The sequence below is a fragment of the Barbus barbus genome (genome assembly GCF_936440315.1).
Source record: "Barbus barbus genome assembly, chromosome: 11".
Classification (NCBI taxonomy): Eukaryota; Metazoa; Chordata; class Actinopteri; order Cypriniformes; family Cyprinidae; genus Barbus; species Barbus barbus.
In genome coordinates, this window is record NC_136739.1 from 3,609,305 (window position 1) to 3,636,234 (window position 26,930).

At 37.7% G+C, this 26,930-nt stretch overlaps 1 protein-coding gene across 1 annotated transcript in view; it reads right to left on the reverse strand.

The window, feature by feature from the left end:
• The window catches only part of LOC306877403 (UDP-glucuronic acid decarboxylase 1-like), a 54,192-nt gene extending 27,954 nt beyond the window's left edge, over positions 1 to 26,238 (reverse strand). Inside the window, exons 1-7 of the mRNA XM_079429173.1 lie at positions 25,588 to 26,238; positions 13,031 to 13,058; positions 12,085 to 12,133; positions 9,411 to 9,454; positions 7,300 to 7,360; positions 6,562 to 6,742; positions 592 to 696 (exon numbers count right to left, since the gene is read on the reverse strand). Coding sequence (XP_079285299.1) covers positions 592 to 696; positions 6,562 to 6,742; positions 7,300 to 7,360; positions 9,411 to 9,454; positions 12,085 to 12,133; positions 13,031 to 13,058; positions 25,588 to 25,669 — 550 coding nt within the window. The 5' untranslated portion in view covers positions 25,670 to 26,238. The remainder of the gene's footprint in view (positions 1 to 591; positions 697 to 6,561; positions 6,743 to 7,299; positions 7,361 to 9,410; positions 9,455 to 12,084; positions 12,134 to 13,030; positions 13,059 to 25,587) is intronic.
• Between the last annotated feature and the right edge of the window lie 692 nt (positions 26,239 to 26,930).

Genomic DNA, 26,930 nt, shown 5'->3' on the forward strand with positions numbered 1-26,930 from the left:
GATCTCTTGTCAGGTGTTCTCTAACCTCATCAGGCATTATAGGAGAACATTTAGAGCTGTTAAACTGGCAAATGGAGGTTTCAAAAAGTATTGAATAAAAGGGTGCCGTTAATTGTGGCCAATGTGTATTAGAGAAAAACAGTTATTTCATAATGATATTTCCCCTCATTTTAAATTCTTATTATCCAATGAAACGTTAGATTTTTGTGAATTTTTAAAATAAAAGATCAAAAGGATTAACAATGCAGATAAATTTTCACAGCCTTCTTTGATCATATTTACCAAGGGTGCCGATATTTTTGGCCATGACTGTATACTAAACAACAAAGACACTGGTAGTATCTTTGTCTGATCTCTTCCTGGTTTTCCAGCCACAGAAAATGGACGTCGATAGTAGAGACAGTCTAATGACAACAGCCAATGGAATTGCTAACAGCTGCAACTAGAAGACTTGGATTAAAAAGCTCTGTTTCATATGGATTCTGTATCATGGATCCTGAACTTTCTAAAGCATCATAGTTTTAGCGGAACAGATTTTCAATGGAGGGACAGAAATCTCAGACAGACTTTTAATTTTGTAGTGACACTTACCTAGCATGTTGAGAGTACCAATAGTATTAGTCTTCAGTGTCTTGATAGGGTTATACATGTAGTTGGGTGGCGATGCAGGTGAGGCCAAATGATATATCTGGTCAACTGGGGTACAAAAAACAACAGAAAAGGAAAAGTGAGAGGGGAACTGTTTATTGAGCCGTTTTCCAGTCAGCACCAATCCTCTTGCTAAGAGGACAGATTGGACCGATAATAATAAATAAAAACACTTCCACTCATACCAATATATATATATATATATATATATATATATATATATATATATATATATATATATATATATATATATATATACACACACACACACCGTCCAGCTGCACAATGATTACAGATACTGATTTAGGCCTGAAGCAAATCCAAAACAAAAGCCTAAATACATGCTAACCATCTGCCCATTCATATGCCCAACCAAACAAGCAGTCTTGTTAATGCAAATGATTGTTTTGAGGGTATTATATCTAAAGACAGTTAATGCAAGATCTTAATCATTCCCAGAATCTATAATTGATCACCATCATCAAACTGCATGAAAATGCATCATTATTTTGCACGGACACACATACAAGGCAGAAAGGTCATGTTCTACAATATCTGCCATTCACATCACCATTATTCAATGCTCTATCTATATTTAGTCTGATGTACAGAAAGATGAATATTAGTAAAGGGAGGATGTAACTCAGACAGACAAAGCATATGAGTCAATCTAATGGATGTAACAAACACAATAAACAGACAAGTTTTATTTCACCCTCAGTTAAAGAGTCAGTTAAAGAGGGCTGAGGAAAGAGATGAGTCAAAAGAGTTGCTGACTGAGGTTGAATAGGAATGAAAAATCAAAGTGCGGAGACATGCTGGTGCTATGCTTTAGCTGGCATGGAGGAGCAGAGCAAGAATTCTTTAAGGTCCACCCCATGAGTCTTCAAACTTTTTCAGGCCAAGGACTCATTGGTAGATATAGAGAAATGAAGCGGAGACCCTGTTACATACATTGAGTGCTGCCATTTTTGCTTGCCCTTTCATAATGTGTGTACCATATTAATGTTTTTGCCTACTTTAATATGCTTTAAAGCAAAGCTTGCATGCTTAATAAATCATAAACAATGAGTAATTTTCCTGTATATTAAAATAAATGAGACGATGAACATTCAAATGAGCTTTAAATCTATTTTTCTATGCTGAAATTAACTTAAATTTATAAAAATATGTTTGAGAAAAAAAAGATGATTTACAAAAAAAAGAAGTTTCTTAAATTCTAAAGAATTTTGTAAGAATGTTCAGTTGTTAAGAAAAAAAATTGAAAACTTAATTAACCATTAATTATCTGACAGTATGACATTTCTTTTTGACAACTTGTTTATCAACTCAATGAAAACCCATCCAATAAGTTAATTTAACCTCTTACATTTGGGGATTTAAGACAACTTTATCATAACTTTAAGAGGTTATTTACAATGTACAATTTGTAAGAACATTCTTTTCAAGAATTCAACATCTTCTTAAGTTTTTTTTTTCTTTAGAACAATCTCAAGATTAAAATGACAATATTCTTGTGTTGAAATACACAATTTCATTTTTAAGGTAGAAACATAGAAGCATAGCAGTTAAGAACAACACAATTTCATTAAAAATGTTTTATTAATTCTGGCCCCATGGTCTACCCAAACAGCCTTAGTTGAGGATAGGGTTGTGCATGCGTTGTGGTACTCTCATGAACGTGATACATGATACACAGGCATACTGTCTGAGGCTGAGAGGGAGACTATGTACAAAGTGTATATAAAATTTGTATATAAAATCAGTCTTAAAAATAAAGAAAATAAAGAACAAGAATATAAACATGTTCGATTTCTTTTGTTACCATTGTTATCATAACAATAACATTTTACTGTGTTACCGTTCTGGTTGTGATGCCACAGACTACTACCCAAAATAAAAATGCTTGTCAGAAAACAAAAGTGCTTTAGCCTACACCACCAAAAGAGTATTCTTCCAGTTTAGAGGTCATGTGTGTACTGGGCCTGCTGAGCCAGCTTATGAAATTGTATCACTGCCAGAGAAGTTCAGAAAAGCTGTAAGATTAATGGTTTGAGCATGTACAAGGTTAGAACGCTGTGATGTCAGAAGTCTGCAGTCAAAACTCTTAATAACTGTTTTGTTTTGGCAAATTGGTATCCCTTTTGTCCGTTTTTGCACCATCTGTTTATGCCCCACTGATGCACTGATGCTTGGGTTCAAGGTTGAGCTTCATGTGTACTTTTTTTCTTCTAAAAACCAAACAATTTCTTTAAAAAAAATAATCACGTTTTAAGAAAATAAAAATTCCTTTTATTCATGAGACTGTATTGGCCAAGTTACTCCATGCCATTTTGTTTTAGACCTGTACTGTGGAAGTTGAAAATCATGACTATCTCCTGTAATGTTGTCATTGGACAAATGCTGAATGAAGCAGCTGTTAATGTCATTTCTAGCAAATGACATTACCAGGGTTTCTGAAGACTTTATTAAGGTAAAGTTTAAGACATTTTCAAGCCTTTTTTTTTTTTAAAACCAAGTAAAGAATTCAAGGAATGAATGGAAGGGAACAGAATTTTCTCTAAATGTAAATGTCTGCGGGCCCACAATGAGCTGTATTAGGAACACTTCCAACAGATCTCCATTACTTTTTAATAACATTCACAAAAAATAGCTTACGGCTGCAATACCTCTGCTTCCAACAACTAGAATATGAAAATAACTTTTACTGTACCTTCTGAAAACATTGCAAAAAGCGCTGTTCTTCCTCAGTATTACTCTCGTTTTCCAGTAAACGTCTAAACATTCCTAATCTACAAACATTTACTTGAGAAGCAAAATGTTGTGAAAAGCACGTGTTTTGTGAGAAATTGATAAAAATGTGACTGATTAAACTAAGAACAAATATCTGTCAATGCGGTTAGAAAAATGAACAAAAATCAAAAGGAAGACATGTTCACTTAATTTCTCAGAAAACAAGACTTTATATCTCCATTTTGCATCTTAAAGGGGACCTATTATGCAAAAATCACTTTTATAAGCTGTTTGAACACAGTTGTGTGGCCGCAGTTTGTGAAAACAACCAGCCTATAAATGTTAAAAATCCACCAACTCATTTTTTTATAAAACCAATAAATCATAAACAGTCTCTCCAGATGAGCCGTTTCAGATTCTCCCTCTGTTCACGTCATCGAGGGGAAAAGTCCCACCCCATTTGTGAAGCTCTCTGCCCTATTAGCATAAACACAGCCCTGAGTGAGAAGCTGCGGTCTGCCATTACTGGAGATATATACAATGTCAACACCAAAGAGGCTTTACAAGTGTTGTGTTTTGGGATGCACTAATGAACATAGGAGCATCTGAGCAGAGGACACTGTGGTTAAATTTCATTTTCGAAGGAAATATCCTGGAAAAAAAAAAAAGGTAACATCCCCTATATGTTTAGGAATTAATACCAACGCTTCGTGCGCGAACATCAGCTCCAGACAAAGTATCACGCGCTTGTTTTTCAAATTGCTTTTCTGAAAGAGCTTCTTGTCACTCTGTAAGGCTTATTGCTAAAGCATTGTCTCGCGTTTTCACTGATGCTGCCTTCAAGTGCTATCAGAATGATCGTGAATAGGAATGTGGTAGTTAAAAGTTGCATATCAAAGCAATGTGAGTTGATTGATTGAAGTTGTCGAGCTCATAATCAGAAGTGGGTCTTATAAAGTTTGTGATAGCATGAGACCAGCTATGTTGTTATTTTTATCTCGCAGTGCTCCCCGTCTGTGTAATTCATAAACATAAATTTATTATGCACAGTATAATCAGATGACTGACTTTGAAACCGAGTAGTTTTCTGTAAAGATAACAGGCTTGAATTAATAGTGGAGCTCTTGAAGCTCCGCCCTATTCTCCGGGAGCAACAGCTCACTCGCATTTAAAGCAACATACTCAAAACAGCGCATTTTGGCTCACACCCTAAAAGTGGCAATTTTAACAAGCTGTAAAAATTTATCTGTGGGGAATATTGAGCTAAAACTTCACATATACGCTCTGGGGACATCAGAGACGTATTTTACATCTTGTAAAAAGGGGCATAATAGGTCCCCATTAAATAAATGTATCTTTAAGGATGTTAAGATATTTGAAGTGGAAAACAAGACAAAAATTATGAGGAAACTGGTATGTTTTTGCACATTTGTGATAGGAAAAAAAAGAAAGTCTTTGTGTTTGTGAATAGCTGTGGTACATTTACTGAAAAATTCTGAGATTTGACTAATTTAACAGGTTTCTTGTGTGAATGTGGCTAATGTCACAGTGTATCACCCTGTACTCATCAGGGGTTGATGCCAGCTGCTGAGATTTTCCATTACAAAGATAGCTGACATTGTTTTTACCTAGCTGCCCTCTCACTTCTCCTGTTTTGATTAGCAGGAGTGGTGGGAGGTGTGATGGCTGACAAAGAGGGGCAAAAAGTCTCACACCTGGGCCAAAATAATGACCTGAAACTCCTCTTAGCACTTTATCACTTCATTCAACCACTCACTGTTGGGTCTTAGACATTGAATGTCCTCAAACCAGATTATATTTACGAAAGCCGCCTTCCTTCAATACTAGATGTTTCTGTCCATCTCCACTTCTTGAACTTTCAAAACTTAAATCTTACAAAGTAAACTGAATCTAAATCATTTCGTCTTTCTCTAAAAGTCTTTTCAGTTGCTATAACAATGCCCGTTTGAACCATCCCACCCTAAATAGTAGGACCTTGCAATCAGCAAATGTATTTTACAGATGCAAACAGACATAACTGTTGGTGAGTGAAGCGGGATTTATGCTCTGCAGTGCGAGCCTCCGCTGACTGCGTGTGCACCTCCCCAAACGGATGAGGCTTTTATACTTGTCGCGTTCGCCGTTGTACCATTCTTTGAAACAACAGGGGGCGGCGAGGAGTTATTGTCTTCTAAAACCATCGGGGAATCGCTGGTGAGAAGTCATCATTTGCCGGTACAAGAATTCTCGCGTGATGAATGAGATGATGAATTAATAATTTCTTTATGTACAAACTGATTAAAATAATCTTAAGATTTTGGGTTTATTTCACATCAAACACAAGACAACTTCTAATTTTATGCATTAAAAATAAAAAGTACTTCAATTATAAAGCCTTGGACAAACTATGCAAAAAACTTGCCTTGAAGTCGTGCATCTTCGGAAGCGGAGCTGTGCGGAAAGTTACAAAAAAATGCCATGCACACGCGAAAAGTCGCACGCACTAAAAGTGAACTTCCGCCAACACCGCGATGACGTCATATTTGCCGCACGCACCCAAGTGAACACAAATCAACCCTGACAAGTGCACAGAAGTAAAGAGATTTCTTAAACTTTCTATGATTTTGTATTATTAATATTTTAAAGGAATAGTTCACCTAAAAAGGAAAATTCTGTTATTAATTATTAACCCTCATATCATTCCAAATGTGTAAGACCTTCACTCTTCTTCAGAACACAAATGAAGATATTTTTAATGAAATCCGAGAGCTTTCTGAGCCTACACAGACGGCAACACAACTACCATCTACACAACTATGTTCAAAGCCCAGAAAGGTAGTAAGGACATCATTAAAATAGTCCATGTGACATCAGTGGTTCAACCTTAATTTTATGAAGCTACAAGAATACTTTGAGTGCAAAGAAAACAAAAATAACAACTTTATTCAACAATTCAGAAAGCTCTCAGATTTCATAAAAAATATCTTCACTTGTGTTCCGAAGATTTTGGGTGAACTATCCCTTTAACTCACTATGCATCTACTTTGTATCTTTGTGGCATTTTGTGCAGATAAAGGAGGTATAAATTGTGTGGCTAGTTTTGGATATCAGACAAAACAGATACCTTGTGTTTTGTGGCGAGATACCTCGCTAAGTGATGAATCACGTGAATGTGCCCACCTTCAATATAGAGAGGCTCCACCACATCATGGTTGATCAGCTCAAAGTTCTCATGGCCGAGCCAGTGCTCTACATTGCGCTTGCGTCCAGTGAAGAAATTATCCACCACTGTCACTTCATGACCATCCATCATCAGCTTATCAGTGAGGTGCGAGCCCACAAATCCTGCCCCACCGGTGATCTACCAGAGAAACCATTGTATCAGTCACATGCCAAGATTATTGAAGTACATAGAGTCATAAATTACTTAAGTTTGAGAAACATTTTAATAAAGCTGCAGTCACATGGGATTGAAGAACAACATGAGGTTAAATCAGCACTGTGAGTAATCAGAAGAATAGAGCAGTGTTCCTACTCCCTGCTGTTTCTCGTTTCCTCATTACTTCTACGTACTTCCAGCCTCAATCATCTGGGTGCAACACAGCCTACTGAAAGACGTCCTCTGAAATAACTATAGTTACTTCACTGTGACACATCTGTCAAATTGGTTATGCTTCAATCTGTCACTGTAACCTTATAAATGCAGATGTTGTTATTTAATAACATTTCAGTTGAAGGAAGAAAAATGCCACTAATCTGTCAAACAGTGGATAACGAACAACGAAACGTCAATAAACTATGATGACCAGCATTAATTTAGCGAGGAGCAAGGGATGCTATGTATAACTGACAGATAGATGTACATGTATTATTGAAGCTATAGTTTTAAAAACTGAAGAAGATTGAAAAGATCTTCACCAAAATCCTCTTTCGGTCCTTCTCGGATAAGAATTTCACAGGCGGGTACTTCTGGGTAAAACTGTAAAATGAAAGAACATTTTAATTAAGCACATGTCAAGACAAATTTTATTTTATATGTCCACTAGGGATGGTAAGGTTCACCGATTCTCATCGGCATAAAAGTTAGCGATGAGATGCATCGATTTAAAAAAGGTGCATCGGATACAAGTTGGCATTTGTATCGCGATCTATCGTTTCTAAAATATTTGCATCGGCGAAAACCAATTTATTTATACAGAATTATTAGTAGACACGCTATACTTTTATTATTTAGAAAGTGACCAATAATTTAATTGGATTGATTTAAGATTTGCTGTCTGTCTGAACCAAAGAAATAAAAGCAAACTATCTGTACCATATTGAACTGCATAGCATCATATTTTTTTTCCCACTGCATCATATTGCATTAAATCGCATTGAGTTGAATCGAATCAAAATCGGATCGCACTGCATATGCATTGAGATGTGTATCGTATTGGCCTCAGTCATGGAGACCCACACCCCTAATATTAATATTCTTAAGAACTGTGTTTTAAGCACATTACATTTTCCTTGCTTCCCTTTCAAAATATTTCAGCACAAATTCACTTGTCAGGCTCAAATATGTCAGTATCTGAGCACAGAAACTCAATAACATTTCATGAATCCAGGGGGATGTTTCAGTGCTTGTGATTTTCTCAGCCAATTATTCTTGTGTCTCAGTTCTGAGATACTCAATACTGACAAATGGATTTGTAGATACAGATAACCCTGCTCTCCTAGTCCCCTGACTTCACTGATAACTTCATCACTGATCATTTCAACTGTTGAACTGGTCCCAAAGAGGACACTTTTTTTTTAGATAACCCTGATCGCATGGGTTCTGTATGCATTCCAGTGAAGCCTCATAATAAGTTTTATAAGAACAAACATCAATTCGGCCATTAGAAAAATCTGTACCACGGCCATTCTGAAAAGCTGCATTTACAAAATAAGAATTTTTAATAGGATCAGTTTTCATTTACTATTTCCTGTAAACCTGATTTCATGTCTGTAGATTTTATTGCTGACTGCTATAAGGTCTTGCATGTAGAGCAGCATTATATTTGTGCTATCTGTTATGTTCAAACAAGTGTCACTTTGAACTTAACTGCAGAGTGCTCTCTCTCCACATGTTCACTCTTTTAGTTCAGGTTATCAGGAATTGACATTTTTGTTGAGAGATGCCAGAATGAACAAGTGGAAGAAAAAAAATGAGGGATATAAAGTTGTCACTGCCTTACTGGAGAAAGAAAATCATAAATCCTTCCTCCCACATGTGTTTTCCCACAGAAGCAGTAAAAATAGTATTTTAGGAGCACAGCCCATGCTGATAATGCACCTTAAAAAGAGAAAAAAAGTATATCCAAGATCTGTTTTTGTTATTTTGGCCAAACTGATATAGCTTTAGTAGAAACCAGATGACTTGACACTTCAGCTTGTTTGATGAATCTTCTAAACACCGTTAATTTACACTAAGCATCAAGTAATCTCCTTTAGGCCTGGCTGAGATACAGCGAAGTGAAGAAAAAGAGACCGTTACAATCTCCAGAGGCTTCACATCTCATCAACAAAAAAAAAAAGAGGGACTGAGGAGTGAATGTGGAGCAATTTTGACCCCATTTTGTCCATGTCAGTCAAAGCTTGGTGCACATTATGCTTCAATTCATCCACTTCATTTCTTCATGCATTCAGTCCTGCTTATGCTTCTCCAAATCAGCACATGTCACTTAACGAGTGCTCACAGTGCAATTTCAGGAAATCTATGCTAACAACATTTCTATCCTACTCAAATGATTACTTTCTTATATCAGAGCTTTTTTCCTTACTACTGCACAACGTTTATCAAGTTTGGCCACATTCAAAAGCAGCAGGTATATAAAGTAAAATAAATCAAACAAAACAGAAATGAACTAAATGTATTTTGAAATGATTGTATTATATGAATAATAATCATTTACATCTATAAAAGGCCATGGCGTGATACGAAGCACAGCGAGACATGAAGCTTGCATAGTGTAGGTATTTTTGGGTGTCAAATAAAAACATACCTAAGCTCAAGTTCCCGTATCTTCTCCCTGAGAGGTGCCACTGCCTGTGAGAAACACAGTGAGAGATGACAGTAAAGAACAAGACAGGATGGGCAAAGAGAAGATATATGAGACAGAGTACGAAACAAAGAGAACAGGAAAAGAGGCAATCAGAGAAAAATATAGAGTGATGGGGGCTATATCAATAACTCAGGTGAGACAGGGACAGTTAAAGCTTTCTAAAGAAAACAAAATGGACAGAATGGTAGAAAATGATCCCTGACTGAGACGGTCATCAAGCACTATCAGCCCTCAAACCGATTTACATGAATCTGAGAGCAGTTGTAACATTACATAATAAACATAAATACATAATAAAGCTGACTACATGTCAATGTAGACGAACAATTTAAAAAAAAAATAGTACAGTTAAAAACTTTATTTAGTGGCTTTTCTCAGCAAGGTCTGATACATACAATTAACTAGGATTAATTTAACCAATCAGCATAACATGCAATAAATGTAAAGACTTTATCTGATTTAAGCACACATCCATGAGTATTAATTAGGTTCATTAAGTATTCCTAACTTTATGAATATGCCAAATGAGAGTCAAAATGACAAACATTTGCCTTAGAACAGCAAGAGTTAAGATCTGGGCCAAAGAACATCTCCAAACGGTAACACCTCTTTAAATGAAATATCAAACATCAGGCAGGGGAATAAATGTCAGCGTTTCTAAAAGCTATCACAGATGCTGACAAATAAGCTTTAGCAGGTGTTGACACACTTTGAACCTTAAGGTCAGGCAGATAGGGGAAACGTTTTCTAATGAGCTTTCTCAAGGTGATAAGCAGACATTTGGGATCTATAATGAGATGATAGAGATCACAGTTATAGCACTGACTTTTAATGTGAATGTACGTGTACAAAACCCAGCATGAGATAAATTAAATGGGTTTCAAACAAGACGTGTGTGAACTTGCGGTACAAAGTACACTTTCTTAAAAATGGTGCATGGGAAGAACAAATATGGCAAATTAAAAATTTAGCAGTTTTCCAGTGGGTTGCTTTGAGGGTTCTGGGTGGTTTCTTACTGGCCCACGTCTGATATTCTGGTTTCTAGGTTCTGCTTCTTACCTAGACTTTAAACCAACTCAATATTTTCACCTGTTTTGCCATCCATCGGGTGGAAATGGTACATCCAAATGCTAAGAAATGTAACAGGTAACTTCACCTTCACAGGCCGCTTGATTTGATTTATCATTCATGTCTATGACAACATAGTACAGGTTGAGTTAAGTGTTGCATTTTAAAAGTAACATGAAGAGTTGCATTTTATTACGTGAATCAGCATAATATATATAATGTTGGATAGTACTTGATCTGGAACTAATTAGGTAGTGAAAAGTTGTTTTTGCATTCACTGACAGGTAGAGGCAAATAACTGGGCTTGGTTGCATCAGTACAAAAACAGCTCATTAAGTTGAAAATTAGAAGTTTTTTTATTTCATTGGAATTCTGGATATGATTAGATGGCTGCCATATGAACACTTAAAAACATATACATAGGCCTATAAAAGCATCTAGTGGTTCAACTTCCATGCAGTGCATTTAACAAACACTGTAATAAATGAAAACAATACGAAATGAGTTATTTTGCATTATTTTATATAGAAAATGGCACATAATTTAGAGGTGAATACTGTCTAGTACCATAATATTCCCTCAAAATATAAAATTCCAAAGAAAAATATTGACAAAACAAAATACAGTATATTCATTTCACTGTTTATCAAGTTAAACTCGTTGACTTTGGGCTGAAGATATTTAATGAGAATATTAATGCTCCAGGTGTGAAATCAAGCACCAGGCTTTACATCACACACAATACGACTTTTTTTTGCGTGTATGCATGTATACCTTTTGTTTATACAAAACAGCTTAATGCTAGAATACACAGCATGACATTTGCTCAGATTTGTGCCCAATTTGCAGTCAATGCTAGCTGCTGAAAGTCAGAGCCAGCCAGCAGATTTTGGCCAGGATATCAAATGCATTTAAGATTTTCAGCCGATTTCAGAACACACATTGGTTTCATTTGTTTCTGTGTGAGGTTGTTTTGTTGGAAATGACTTGAAAGTCTGGTAGTGTGTGATGCCCAGTTTTTTATAACCATTTACAACATTGGCAAGTGTTTGAAAATCTGTTCAAATTTTAAATGTTGTGTAGTTTATTCCAGCCTTTACTGGTTACCCTTAGCAAACCATCAATGCCAAAATGGACCAAAATGACTAAAATTAACACTTTTCAAACAACAAAGACTGGGCAACATCACACTAGCAATCATCACACACAGAGAAAAAGTATTTGGGGTTTCCAAGCAGAACATACAGATCAGCACTGCTTGTTACTTGCCCCCTGACTAGGACATTTAATTGCTATCAAAGGCACGAGTAATTAAAATCTGAATTATTTAGCGCTCTTGGGTAGCAGCACAATATTTCCTGAGAGTTTGAAGTGTGGATATCAGCTGTTAGGTACAGATGGTTTCCAGTGAAAATGAGGCAGGTGCTGACACTAATAAAAATGTGAAAATTGTGAACTAAAAAAAAAAAAAAAAAAAAAGTTAAAATGTAAAAAAAAAAAAAAAAAAAGCTTGAAAATTGAATGTGAACAGCTTGTGCTAACAAACCTCATCTATCCTCTCCTCGATCTTCATTTCTCCATGTTCCTGTATAGACCTGTGGGAAACAACAGCAGACTGCTTCATCACAGATACATAAGTACACAAAGATTCACAATCGCACAGCAGATTACTGAAGCACACAATACTCTTCCTCAGCTCAATCTGGACATGGTGAAGATGCTCAGAGTCATCAGCACCGCATGACAGCAGATGATCTATACCAAAGCTCGTTTCCACAGCCCAGTGAGTAAGTCTAATCTCTGTTTCTGATTAATGCACAGTGCAGCAGTCAGTCACCCGGGGATGAGCTACATGGGTTTCGATCACAATCAATGAACACTAGAACATTTCAAACACCAACCTCCCACAATATACACACCAAAAGTCATGCTTGAATGACATTAATCGGAGTAAAAAAGGATATTAAAAAATAAAGAAATACAGAGTGGGAATTTATTTTTTAATCTGGAAATTATTTAATTGTGAAAAGTGGGCATTGTATTAAATATCATTAATTTGATTCCACAGGATTCCACAAGATTTCATTTTTTTTTATATCACAGTTAATGTTAATACTACACATATGATAATACTGCAAAAAATCCACTATCAGTCTGGTTGACATTCTAGGATAGTATTGTATATAGCATATAGCTTAATATTGCACTGTCATCAAACAAAAGGACTCATATTTTGTGTGTGATACATTGGCCAAAAAAACAGAAAACACAAATTTGAACACACAAAAGCCCAACACGATAAAAAGGTCTTCTAATGATGGTAGCTTTGAACAGCCCATCTGAGCAGAATGACTGTAAATCTGACATCTACTAGTTTTTCCACCATTTACAGAAAAGCTGGGGGGTTTTCTTCTTCTTCTTCTTTTGCAGTAGGCTGAGCTGGCAAACTGTCTGAAACATCTTCTAGTGCTACAAAAATAAATTATAATTACCTCATATTTGCGTAGGTTCCCCAGACAGCTAAAAGAAGAAAAAGAGTCATCAGTACCAAACCAAATATCACACAATAAATGCAAGTTGATTCTTAAACAATTTTACAACATTATTAATTAAAAAAATATATAATCAAGCTGTTAGATCGTTATGTTAATAAGATGTTAATAGTCTGTTCAGTTAAAAATGGAAAATATATGTTATCAGTTCAAATACACTTCATGCCCAATATAAAATAAAGGAGAAAGAAAATGTTTGTATCCATATTTTATTCTTTCACATTTGTGAATGAGTTTGGTCATGTGGCCTTTGAGATGGAAGCAGTCTGGACTTAATTCAATTTAGTACTGTAGTATCAGCAAAATCACAGCCCAGAATTCAACCATTCCACTCACCTTTCAGTTACATCCTTACTGGAGTTTTAATATAAGACTATACTATACTGTACTACTATACTAAACTGTATACGACGCTTCTCTTTATTCACAGCAGCTTAGACACTTCAAACGGTGAGATCAGTAGCTGAGACTCGTTCATGGATCACGAGTGTTTGTTTTTCACTTTGTAGTTTCTGCGTGGCATCTTTAGAGCTCATTGATATACGATCAAACAGCATCGCAAAAATAAGACAAAAATATATATATATATATATATATATATTTAAAAAAAAAATGTAACATGATAAAATAATAATCTTAGACACATACGGTCTCTATCAAGTATGTCTTCAATCAATTGATTTTATGATCAAAGCCCACATATGTAGAAAATATGAATCTGTCTTGGGAGTGTGAGGTTGAACCTTCATATATAAATCATTAATAATGTAAACAGGCACCTTTTACTTTTTAATAAAGATGTTGTGAAATATAATTTCTCTCTATAACAGGGGGCACCAAACTTGGTCCTGGAGGGCCGGTGTCCTGCAGAGTTTAGCTCCTCCAACCCTAATCAATCGCACCTGAACTAGAGGTGAGAGGAGAACTAGAGAGGTTATTATGCAAATCCCTCTGTAGCCTGTTCTTTCCCAGTGGCCTTGCTGCTGTCGCCACAATTTCCTGGGTGCCGCATGATTTTCAGCATGAATGGCCAGCTAGGCATGTGCCACCTGATGCCATGTCAATGTAAATATGTGAGGAGATGCAATTTGATGCGGCCCATTTGAGGGCGACAGAACCAGGTACCCAAAGGAATAAAGTATTTTTTAGAGAAATGTCTCCGTTTGTTTTTTTTTACCAAAACTGTTACCGACATTCTACAAAATATCTTATTTTTTCCCAGAAGAGTAATATTAGGTTTGGAACGACATGAGGGTGAGTAAATGATGACATAATTTTCATATTTTAATTGAACTATCCCTTTAGGCTTCGACCAAGACACACATATAACACTGTGTTGATTTCAACCTTTCGAAATGCAATTTAGTCTGATAAATCAATTCTTGTTTGATTTGGGCAAAGCACAGAAGAACTGGCACTTTTAGAAATAAAGCTTCTGGAAAAGCTCAAGTGAACATGACAGCTAATGATACAGACTTCAAAACATGCCCAGTTACATCTGGTCAAGTTCTCAGTGGCTAAATTATTTTTAGCGCTGCCTCTCGTGAAAATTGTGTTTTGGGGCAGGTGGGAGGCAATGGTAGACTGGTTTGTCAAGGTCACTCTCTTGGTGAACAACTCTGTTGGGTCCCTCTTTAGGGACCCAAAAGAACTGGAGCAGTCATTTCTCAAAGTAGCATACCCTATGACCCAAATTCATCTGTCTGAATTTCTCCATCCTGGTTTTAGGGTCTCCACTGAGTTAAAACTCAAGACTGTGCAATATGTGTAAGTGGTTGCAGTTGTATCTCTAGAGTCTTGGCAGAGTATTATCCAAAGCTTAAATTAATAAAATATTATGCAAGGACACATTGTGTACCTTTGAATAAGGCTTGCTAAGAAAACAGTATTATAAAATGTACAGCACAGTTTCCAAGCAATGTGTACAATACAGAAGCTTTGCAAGAATATATTAAAAATACATGGTGAGTGTGAAGTGAATGACACACTGCACAATCAGAAGGTTACAAAATCAACCAATCACTCTTACATGCATATAAATCAACATTTTTCCACCAAGAAATTTCAGAAGTAGGTCGCCCACTCAGTGCATTTCACATAATTTTTTAAATAATGTGACTCGTGGGGGTTTCACTAAACCTGGAAGAGAAGCCTTATGCTCTTTGGCTACCACCTAAATACACTATAGCGTAGTGTTGTTTGGTCTTGTGAAGAACGAGAATTAGACAATGAAACGCACTATTTATTGTGCTTTACCAGTGGAAACAACAGGAGAATCACTACCTGTATGGAAAAAGAAGCAGAAAAGATAAATAAATAAGAGCGTAAACATCGGTATGGTATCAGTAAGATAGAAATATCTGATGACTCAGTTGCTTCTTTTGTTGTTAGGGAATTCATTAAGGGAATTAATTAGTGTGTAGATCAATCTCTGGGTTGGGTATTGTTCAGGGCTCTAGACAAAAAAATAAAATAAAGAGCTACTGGCTTCTATAAAAAAAACAAAAACAATTAGGTGCCAAATTATTTTTTAGGTGAGACAGAATAAATGTATTTTATTTTTTTAACACTTCAACATTACAGTCATACGGTCATGTGTTTGTCTCATTTTTTCTTGTCTTTATCAGCATTTTAATCCATTTCGTAGATGTCCCGAGAACTAAGGCTTACTTAAAGTGGGAACTAAACATCACAACTATATACAGTCACAACGAATTGTTAATTACACAGAATCTGTGCCAATATCACAGCCCATAACTATGCCAGCATCACTCGGCCATTGAGTGTAGTTTGGGCTCCTCTTCAATGCATCCTATAAATGTTGTTATATGTTGTTATATGTCTTCATTAGTAACATGTAATTTTATAGGAGGTGTTCAATTTTATCTTTAGCTCCTTGCATTGTTTCTTATCATGTAGACAACAGGTTAAATAAAAATATGAATAAGCAAAATAGTAGTCCGAATACCATTTTTTAAGCTTCGAAGCTTCAGAGGGAGGGGGCTGAACATATTGTTCTCTCTAATAAAGGCAGGAATCTCTGTGTGTCTGTTTGCATTTTTATTATGTTGAGAACAGTTCATCCAATCGACTTCACGTGTGGCGGGTGTGTTGCTGCGGACCCAAGGGAGTGCAGTGTCGCATGTTGGTGCAATATGGACACGCGACACGTTCAGAATTAATCAACTTTTAATAAACTACTGAACAGCGTGAGCCGGAAGCGGCGCGCCTCACATATGCTCCGAGAACGGACACTGCACTAGTAGTGATAAAAAACACACGTCTGTTAAGAGCAATCCTTTTAATAAGGTAGCCTAAGATTTTTCTAACCAACAAATCACTCCCAAATCAGAAATTAGCAGCACATTAATTACTGACACCATAAAGGGTAGGCTATTTAAATAAAAGAACGAGAAACAAATGAATGAAGTTCAACAAACTATAATAAATAAAGAACACGGTAGCATACTTTTAATAACAGCATCACACATTTTAATTAACGAACAGCTTAAATAAAATTTAATTAACTCCCTTATATAGAATAAAACAAAAAGTAATAGGCTAAATAGAACAAGGTAACGTTAGGCTGGATAGACAGCTCACATTTCTAAATGAATGGGTCTCATATCCATAGCGAAGAACTCCACTATGGCATCTGTTATCTCTCTCATCCTTTCTCCGTTATTCGCAAGTATTTTCCAAGCAAATTAAGTGCACGTTTTTATTATGTGTAAAATTACTGATTAACATGGCGGATAAAAGTAGCTCGGTTTTTTTTACACCAACAATATAGGCTACTATAATAGGCGTAGGCCTACTACTTTTTCAAACTTGATGTGCTGTTGTGGTAACTTAGGCCAGGTTCAAACTACATATTTGTCCTCACTCAATTTAAAGTGCTCCCACACAGCTGAGGTCTTCGGCATTTTTGTCTTCTCTTCCAGACGAACTGAATCATGACGTTCACTCATGGGCGATTCATATTCAAGCGCGAATGAGAACCGTTTCGCGGGGGATGCCAGGTGTTGATTTTACGATTTTTAGAAGAAAAAAAGAATATTCGATTCTCAATTTAAAATTGAATGCCAACCCACCGAATGAATATTCGAATAATCAAATATTCTGGTCCAGGCCTACAAAATAGTGCATAAATTTAGCAAAATGTCTCTTGATAGTTATTTTTCTAGCTGACTGATGAGCTTATGGACGTCGAATAGTTCTTCTGAGGTAAATGTATTGTTGCGTGGCATTGTTTAAGCTTTACACAATTTCCGCAGAAAACAGCATTAACATTAAGACTACTAAATTCCTGTCAAACAAAAGATTTAATGAATATTCCGTAAGCGGGATGATCACACAGAGGACCAGAAGAAACCATCTGCAGCCCTCAGGGGCAAATCTGATGCTCTGAATGACAGGAGAAAAAAACATCCTTTTGTTACATTCAGATTAAACAATGCACTATAGCGCTACAATATACAATATGACGAGGCTGAATAAGAGTGATTTTTAGGGGTGTAACGATCCATTGATATGGATCAATTCATCAATCAAATGTCTAACAATACGGTCTATGTGAGGAATGTTCTGCGTGCAGTGCCGCACACGCACATCTGAAGCACACGCACACAGACAGCGCGAATACTGAATGAGTTCTCTTCCGCTTTCCTGCGCAAATACACACAATTACATCAAAATGCGCATCCTAGCAAATATCCTATAGGCCCATTATATATATTTATGAAAAATACCCATGTATGAGTTTTTACGTTTTTATATTAATTGCACAAACAATGTACTTTTCTGTTAATCAGCACATGTGCGCGAGGCCGCAAGCACAAATGTGCTATTAGTATTACACAACAGTGCATAGCAACACGGTGTTTCATTCCCTGAATTAGTTTTTGAACGAATCGAGTGAGCCAGTGATTCAACGGTCCATTCAGATGGTCTCACTTGTTTCGATTCTATTGAATCAACCGTTTTGAACAAATCGTTTGATATGAATGAATCAGTTAAATCATTTATTAAATGTGTCCTATTATGCTTTTTTCACATTTTGAATTTTAGTCAGTGTGTATGTTTGGGCATAAAACGATCTACAAAGTTACAAATCTTAAAGTCCACTCCAAAGGGAGATTTTTCGTTTTTAAAAAATCCCTTTTCAAGAACTACAGCGAACGGCTCGTTTGGACTACAAAGTTGCTTTCCTGTATTTATGACATCACAAACCGTAAATTCCACCTACAGAAATTTGAATGGTTGGGGGCTGAGGAGCACTGCACGATTCAAAATCGAAACCCAGTGCGGGTGTTTTTATATCACTGCATTTCTGATGGAAACCAACTATTTTCAGAAAATTTTGGATGTCATTTTCATTTAATCTTGCATGCAATGTCTGATAAAGCGCTGCTTTGTGTACAGCGTTACCAGGGAAACCTCGCTCTCTCCCGCTCCAACCCCAGCGCCTCCTGCTGGCAGAGAATTAATTTGCATATATATATGCGGCCACAAATAGTATAAATAAATTCAACTGTATAACAGTTTCAGTGCAATTCATGTTATAATGTTAGAATTAAAGAACAATAAACAATACATATTACCGTTGCACTTATCTGTACGTATAGTCAATGCAGTTATTTTTAAGCTGTTGTTGACATCCCTTTTAAAACGGGATTTAGCTAAAAAACAACAACAACTATAACATTACCACTTTAATATGTCTTGCAATATCCGTGCATGCAAAGGTTCTGCACGATCCTCTTGTTCAATATTCTCGGGGTCTGAACTGATATGACAATATTGAAGAACTTGCTGTTCTGGCAAGGGGCGGGGCAATACTGAAACGCCGTCTAAGCTGTTAACCAATCACAACGCACTGGGACAGCTAACCAATCACGACACAATTAGTTTTTCGTAAGGCGGGCCTTCATCAAACCCGGAAGTACTCGAGCCGTTTGTGCCTGTCTGGGAGAAAGGTATTGTAATAATGTAAATGTGAAAAATAATGCGATTTTCGAACCACCAAGCATGAGAGCATGTTCTAGTACACCCCAAAACAAAATCAAGACTTTGTAAAAGAGCATAATAGGACCCCTTTAAAACAGGGACTTGCTGCCACCATGACAAACCTAAACCAGCCAAGGTGCCAGCACAAAAACTCATTCAGCAAAATATTGTTTAATTACCAACATTGACCAAAATTCCTCTATTTCAGGCCCCAGAAGAAACAAAAACTTATAAATAGTTCATTTACATAATAAGGGTAATTTTTCATTAAATAGAAACCCTTTTAAAAATGAGACAAATTTTGTAATCATTGTGCAAAATTAGCCCCCCCACCCAGTTTCTGAAATGTGCTATTCCATAACTAGATCAAATCAACTGCCTTCCTTAACAGGCGGGAAACTAGGTTACAAGTTCTTGTGACAATTTCAGTATGGCCAGTGGCAGCTCAAATGGGCTTTATCCAAGTCAATGAAAACTCTAGAAGTCACAGGAGGGGCTAAATATAGCAATGTTCAGTTAGCAGTGTTCATTTAGCACAGAGAACATGAATGAATTGCATTAGTGAAGAGGAAATTGTCAGAGGGAATGTGCGAGTATTACCAAAAATAGCGGTGCATGACGTCTCTTTCATGTTTCTCCAGATATATGCACACAGCAAAGGAAACATTCCTATCTAGTGAAAAAGCTTTATTGTTTTAGACACAAAGTTGTGTGGCCTTTTGGTGACTTTGTGCTATGTGGTGCAGAATAATGTTTAAAGCTACACGTCCTGGTGCTGCGCGCTCATGCTGTCTGTCTGACTAAGAGACGGCCGGAGCACTGACCATTAGCCGATTGATTTTCACTGATCCTCTGTAATCTCCTGCTTTAAATCTCCATCTCTGGGGCTTTAGACACATAAACCAACACTTCACAGCACTGACCCCCATAAAGCCTACTGGAAACCTCAGATGCTAACTGGTCTCCTTCTCTGTCAGACATCAATCTAACCCAGGATTTACATGCAAATAATTAGCGGCCGAATGTGTGTGTGTTTATATATACACACACACACATTCATTATTTTATTTATTTTTTTAGAAAAAATTAATTGTGTTTTCATTTGAATATTTTACATTTGAAATATTTAATTAATCCTCTGATTTTTATCAACTCATAAACCCCCTGCAGTTCCCTCATGAACCCCCATATAAATATAAAGAACCGCTTGATTTTTCAATCAAGACACACTCCAATTTGAAAGACTCACCAGCAGAGAGCAAAATTAAAGAGATAATCTCTGCTCCATCTATTAGCATCACATTGACAGTGTGATGAATAGCCTTCTACACACAGCATAATCTGCAAATGTATCTGTTCTCACACAGGTCTTATCAACAGAAGAGCATCTAATGAGCAAAGAATACAGAGTAATGACTCGCTAAAGCAAATATAAATGCAGACTGATGCAAGCAAACACAAGCTAGTGCCCGATATCCATTATGAGCTGGCCTCAACAGCATATCTTTTCAAATTATTTGCACTTTTTTGTGAAACAGCAATAATACATAATACACGGGGGAAGGGAATGAGCTGAATGACAGTTCTGCCGGCACAATCAATGCATAATTACCATTATGACCAATAATAATTACGCTGGATTGCCTTGGATATTTTTATACAAAATGGAAGTTGATTTCTAGTGTTTAGCACTATTAAGTCAGCAGGGAGACGCTGCAGGTGGTAATGCTCCCTGCGCTCAGTGACACTCTCCGATTCTCCAGTGACAACGTGAATGAGACTTACAAGGGAAACTGGCTAGTGAGACGTGCATGAGATAGTGCTTTTAAAGTAAATACAGGCTACAAATGAAGAGTTTATTTGCCAAAATTGATAACTCAGTTTTTTTACATTTTCAAAAATGATGTTATGTTTTTATTGTGTTAGTTAGCTGTATTGTTTTTTTTGTTATTTATTTTGACCTAATCAAATTGAGATTAATTGGAATGCACAATGAAAAAACATGATTTTTGAAAATTGTTAAAAACGGAGTTTTGTGGTTTTGCAAATTAACTCTTCGAATTGAGTTACAGAACAGCCCAATACATATTCTATTTCAAATTATAAATACGTTATTTGTCATTATTATATATACACACACATTTCAGTATAATATTTCCAAAATCTGACATTAACATAAAATAGGACTGCATGATTATTAAAAAAAAAAAACGTACTCGGTTACTCACGTAACCTCGGTTCCCTTAGATACGGGAACGAGTACTGCGTCGCTAGACGCTATGGGGAAAACTCCTTTTTCTCCGAGGACCGAAGACTTTTTCAATCACGCAGTGTGACTGCACGGCCATTGGTTCGTGCAGTAAATAAAAACGAACCAATGGCTCGTCAGCGGCACTGCACGAGCCTATGGCGGCAAAGCCCGCCAGAGCCCGCCAAATGGGGCGGGGTCATCTGGCTATATAAGCGGGCGCTTCGCCATAGGAAAACAGGCCAATTCGACTGAAGCGACGACCTGAGTCGTGCAGCTGCATGGCATGGCATAGTATGAGATCGAGGATGGGCCGGAGGCCGCCACCCTTTTGGGGACGAGGAAATAATGGCTGTAGAAGCCTGACTCGCTCTGAGCTGGAGGAACTGTTTCTACAGCCCCCTTTTTCCAGCAATTTATTCACCTCAGCTCGCAGGACGTGAGCGTTGCTGCTTAGCGCTGAGGTGGAGACCACACCGCTGAACCGCAGGGGTCTCTGAGCGAATCTAAGTGAATAACCTCATTCTATAATCCCCAGAACTCAACGAGACACTCCGGGGATGGCCCGCCAGGCCTCTGCCCGTGTGGCAAGGGTGTTGGAATTAATTCGGGTGGTGAGTCGCCATGTGGGGACTCGACACACCTGTTAAGAGGAAGAGAAGATTACTCCTTTGAAAATGTTTGTTTTATTTTTCCTCACTATAGTAGTGATCGGCTGTGTGGGCGCTATTTGAACAGGCCCAGTTCACAATATTATGTACACAAACACATTGCCGTCGACACGCCGAGCTAAACGGGGTGTTTGGAGGCGTGACAGAGGCTGTTTCGCGACGCTAGACTCAATGCTTCCATCAGGAGAGCAGTTAACCCCCCGTGGGCGGGGTCTAGAGTCTGAACCTGACAGAGATAATCATAATGACAGCCCTTATTATCGATCTGCCTAAAAAGATCAAACCACTCATTAGAAGAGGGGTTCTGATGATCTTTGTGTGTGAACACCCTGGCAGATCAAAAACTGATGCGCGCATCCCATCAGATCCGTTCGTAGCGGACGAGGAGAGGCAGGGCAAGACACAGACTGTCACACTGTCAGATCAAAGCTGTATGGAGAGTGAGAAACGGGGCTTTGGCCAGCGTAAATTCACTCAAGCTTGAACGCTCAAACCCGCGATTTGATATTTCTTCTCCGAGGTAACTGGGAGAGGAGAAACATGAGAGCAGGGGAGGCGGGGCCAACTTCGTTGAAGTAGGATAACCGCGAGCGCAACAAGGACAGCTTAATAGTGAAAATAGCGCGAGCAGATCAAAGAGCTGCGAGAGGCGCTAATCCTTAGTGCAAACACCGGCAGATCAAAGCGTTGTGTGCAGAGTGAAACACGCGGGGCTACAGCGCGCAAAAATCACTCGAGCCTGCCCGCTCAGCCCCGCGATCCCTCAGTTTCCAGAAAGTGAGAGCGGGGAAGGCGGGGCCAACCAGCACAGTATTGCAAGATCTGTATAAAAGGATTGTGCCACTCAGTGCGATGAGGAGCGCTGATCCTCGCGTGTTAACACACTCTAGCAGATTAAAGTGAGCACACAAGATAAACCGGCGTGCAATCACTCAAGCCTGATCGCAGTTAAGTGTTCCTTCCTCCGAGGTGTCTGGGAGAAGAGGAACATGAAAGCGGGGAAGGCGGTGGGCACCTTATAGTGAGCGAATCAAAGGCGGCTTTCGACGAAAGCAGTCTGTTTGTGAGGGAGCAGATAGCTTTCTACTCTGGTCCGCCCAAGAGGATATAGCCGCTCATGTAACGAGGGGCGGTGATTCTCACGTGTAAAAACACCGGTGGATCAGAGCGCTGCTGTAAGAGTGAGCACGCGGGCTCTTGAGCCGGCGTGGGATCACTCAAAACCGGGTACTTAGCCCCGTGGCTTTATCGTTTCATTATCCGAGCTTGCTGAGAGAGGAGAAACGGAAGAGCGGAGCTGCCTTGCTAGAAGGCCAGCGAGTGGAGAAGAGCGAGACTCATACTCGAGTGAGCATTCTGTCTCAGTGAACGCGCAGTCTGTCTCACCGCCCTTCTGCATCGTGCAGAATTCCCTGCGCAAGCCACACTCACAGTGCGACATTTGCAACAACGTCGCTTGAAATTTGCTCTTTCAGAGAAATTTGATTTTAGACTCACCGGATGGCCACAGGGGATGAGGCTGGCGGCGAGAGGGCACAGAGGAAAAGGCAGCTTCTATCCGCAGCGAGGCGTTTCTACGGCGAACGTCTTTCAGTCTCGAGTGTCAGCGAAGGGATGATCGTCGTTGCTGAAGGAGAATTGATCTGTTTTCCTATGGCGAAGCGCCCGCTTATATAGCCAGATGACCCCGCCCCTTTTGGCGGGCTCTGGCGGGCTTTGCCGCCATAGGCTCGTGCAGTACCGCTGACGAGCCATTGGTTCGTTTTTATTTACTGCACGAACCAATGGCCGTGCAGTCACACTGCGTGATTGAAAAAGTCTTCAGTCCTCGGAGAAAAAGGAGTTTTCCCCATAGCGTCTAGCGATGCAGTACGAGTGAAGTATCGACAGGGAACTAAATCATGATATGACTTAGTGCAATTAATATTAATAATTGTAATGCACAGTAATGTACAGATGCAATGGTAAAAAAAAATTACATTATTTTTCTTTAATTTTTATAGATTAATATAGATTTTATAATTAAATAACTTACTATTTTAACTTACTAGCAATCACAATTTTTATCAGACATATCATAGTTCGATTTCTTTTCTCCCCAAATTGTGAACATTTATTCAAGCCAAAAACGGACACAAACCTATTTCTAATCAGAACTGAATTAATTCATAAAGAAACCGCTTCACACACTGAAATGTTCCAATCTCATTTTTAATTTATTATGTTTGCCCTCCATCTAGGGCTAATAAAGACTGTCAGACTCCTTTTCTAACTGTGGGTCTGCTAGACTAAGGTCATAGAAATAATTGGAAAATGTTTTTATTGCATTAATATTGGCGTAGTGGAACAGGGAAGCTTATCTGCTCTTGCCCTAGAGCTGTCACATAACACAAAGTTGACCATTTCACATTACAGTTCTAAAAATAGGTTAACAGCAACACTCTCAGGGAGCCAAACAGACAAACACAACAGCAAACACATTAACTAAACAGTTCAGATTTAATTAAAGGGCTTGACTAAATGGGTTCAATATCCTCAAACTGATAAAGAATAAGAATGAGCTGCAAATGGATCACATTTTGAATACCGTACATATAGCAGCTGCAGGCATATCTATACACCTATCCAAACTCTGTTGCACTGTCCAGTAACATGTAATTATGACACTGCCAAAATGTTATAAACATTTACCAAGACACAGGGGGTCAAACAGAGACAGAGAGAGACCTAGACAGACAGACAGAGAACTAACACAAAGGTGCCAAGGTCAGAGTCCCACACTTTCTGACCAATTAATTTTCCTGATTATTCCAGTTATTTTGTCATGCAAATGAGGGAGACTGCTCTAAACTTAATAATTTAAAAAAAAAAAAAAAAAACAACTAAACATTACTAAAAAATTAAACCAGTTTAAGTTTAAATATTTTATTTTATCTCAGCTAGAAATATTTTTCATTTTCGTTTGGTTTAACTTGATGTACTATAATAAAATGCACTATAATAAATATAAAATCAATACATAACTATAAAATATTATTAATTTACTTTAACAATATTATAAATATGCAAAATTAATAAAAAAAAAAATAAATGAATCAAAACTATAATACCATCTCAATAATAACACTGGAGTCACAATGAGCGATTAATTAAATGATTTAAACTTTCATTTTTGAGCATTAACGTTCATGAAAGAGGGACGCTAATTATTCTATGATTTCTAAAGGCCTGAAGATGACACTGAAAATGTCCTGATTTTTGCAGTTTTTCTGTGACTGTGGAACCCCTGCATGGTACTACCATAGTATTTAGGGATAGAACCACAGGTCTTTGGCCATGTACCTTAATAAACCATGAGTGATGCACCATGGTGTTACCATCTGTTATCATAGCTGAACCATGGTACTGACACAGTACTCTTCTGAGGGACGAGAGAGTTGTGATGAATTTCCATAACTTTCCATTATTAAAATTCATGACTTTTGGAGTTATTAAATTCCAACATCCAAGTTTAACATGATCATAGAAAAAAACTGCAGCACAGCTGTGTGTTAGTGTCATGTACTCACAGGCGATGTAGGCGATGAGAGCGAGGGCGATCAGGATCTTCATCATTCTTCTGTTAATGACTTTGATCATCCAGCTCATCATCCTCCAGCTCTTCCTCAGCACCACTGCATCTCACTCTCATCTATCACACACTCATACAGCTTACATGAGACTCAAGCCTGCTACTTACTAACTAACGGAGTTATAACCGACCAAAGCGAAGAAATGCGAAAGTTTCTGTGTAAACAGCTGCTGTATGTGAAGTAACACAAGCGCCTGCCCAAAGCTAACCAGGCTAACTACTTCTCAAAACAATTTCTGCGTCAAAACAACATCTGACAGTTCGGGTAGTACAGCGTGGTTATGTTCAGCAAGCATCCAGGTGAATCCAGTTCATCGGTTAAAGAAAGTAAAACGGCATTTTGTTTGTTAGTTATTTCTCTGAGGTCAGTTAGCCATGTAGCGTCACGACTATAGACCTGCAGCTAAAGATGCTAACTAACTAACTACTGCAATATGGTGCAATATCACCGGTATCTGGTTAAATCCTCCGTTTAGTCCAAGGATCGCGGTTTATTGATGATCCAATGTCATTCATCAAGAGTTCAGCGATAAAGCGACTTCACATCAAATTCTCAAAGAGCAGGATAACATAAGCGATGCTTTCTGTTATCGATTAAGCGTCCTGCCGCGATAGCAATAAATTAAAACTCTTTTGTTTTCGGTTCAAACAGATGCAAACTATATGACTAAGCATTTTGATGTTTTATTTCTGGTATACTTGAATATAAAAAAGGCACAGGCTTTATCGGTGTGCTTTCTTGTGCGTTGTCAGAGGAGAGTAATCAAGCACAGAATTATTCACCATGAGAACAGTAGCCCATTCATGAATAACGTGGAGCGACGTTAAACTGCAGTGATTTTCCACGTTGAGTCATACCTCTGTGCTTCATTTGACTATTTCTTGGTCTTTGGACAACCAAAGAGGAAAACAGCATAATGATTTCCTTGGATAAGCTATAAAGCATTATTATTTTGCAACATGTTTACCTAATTCATTAGGCTACACTATGAGTATGGTAGTTCCCAAATGGCAACTTTTGTTGCAGGACATAGATTTAAGATCAGACACTGGGCCAAAATGTTTGTTGTACAAAAAAATATTTAAAATAAACACTGACATCCATTGAATTTACCATGAACAGTATAGATCCAACAATATGCACAAATAGCTTATTTATTTGAAATATACTGTACTGTTTTGTAAATGTATATGAATTACCAGCCAAACACTTGGCTAAAAATTAATTCGTATTAGTATTACATGGCAGGTAAATTGCACACACCTTCTTCATTTGCCTTT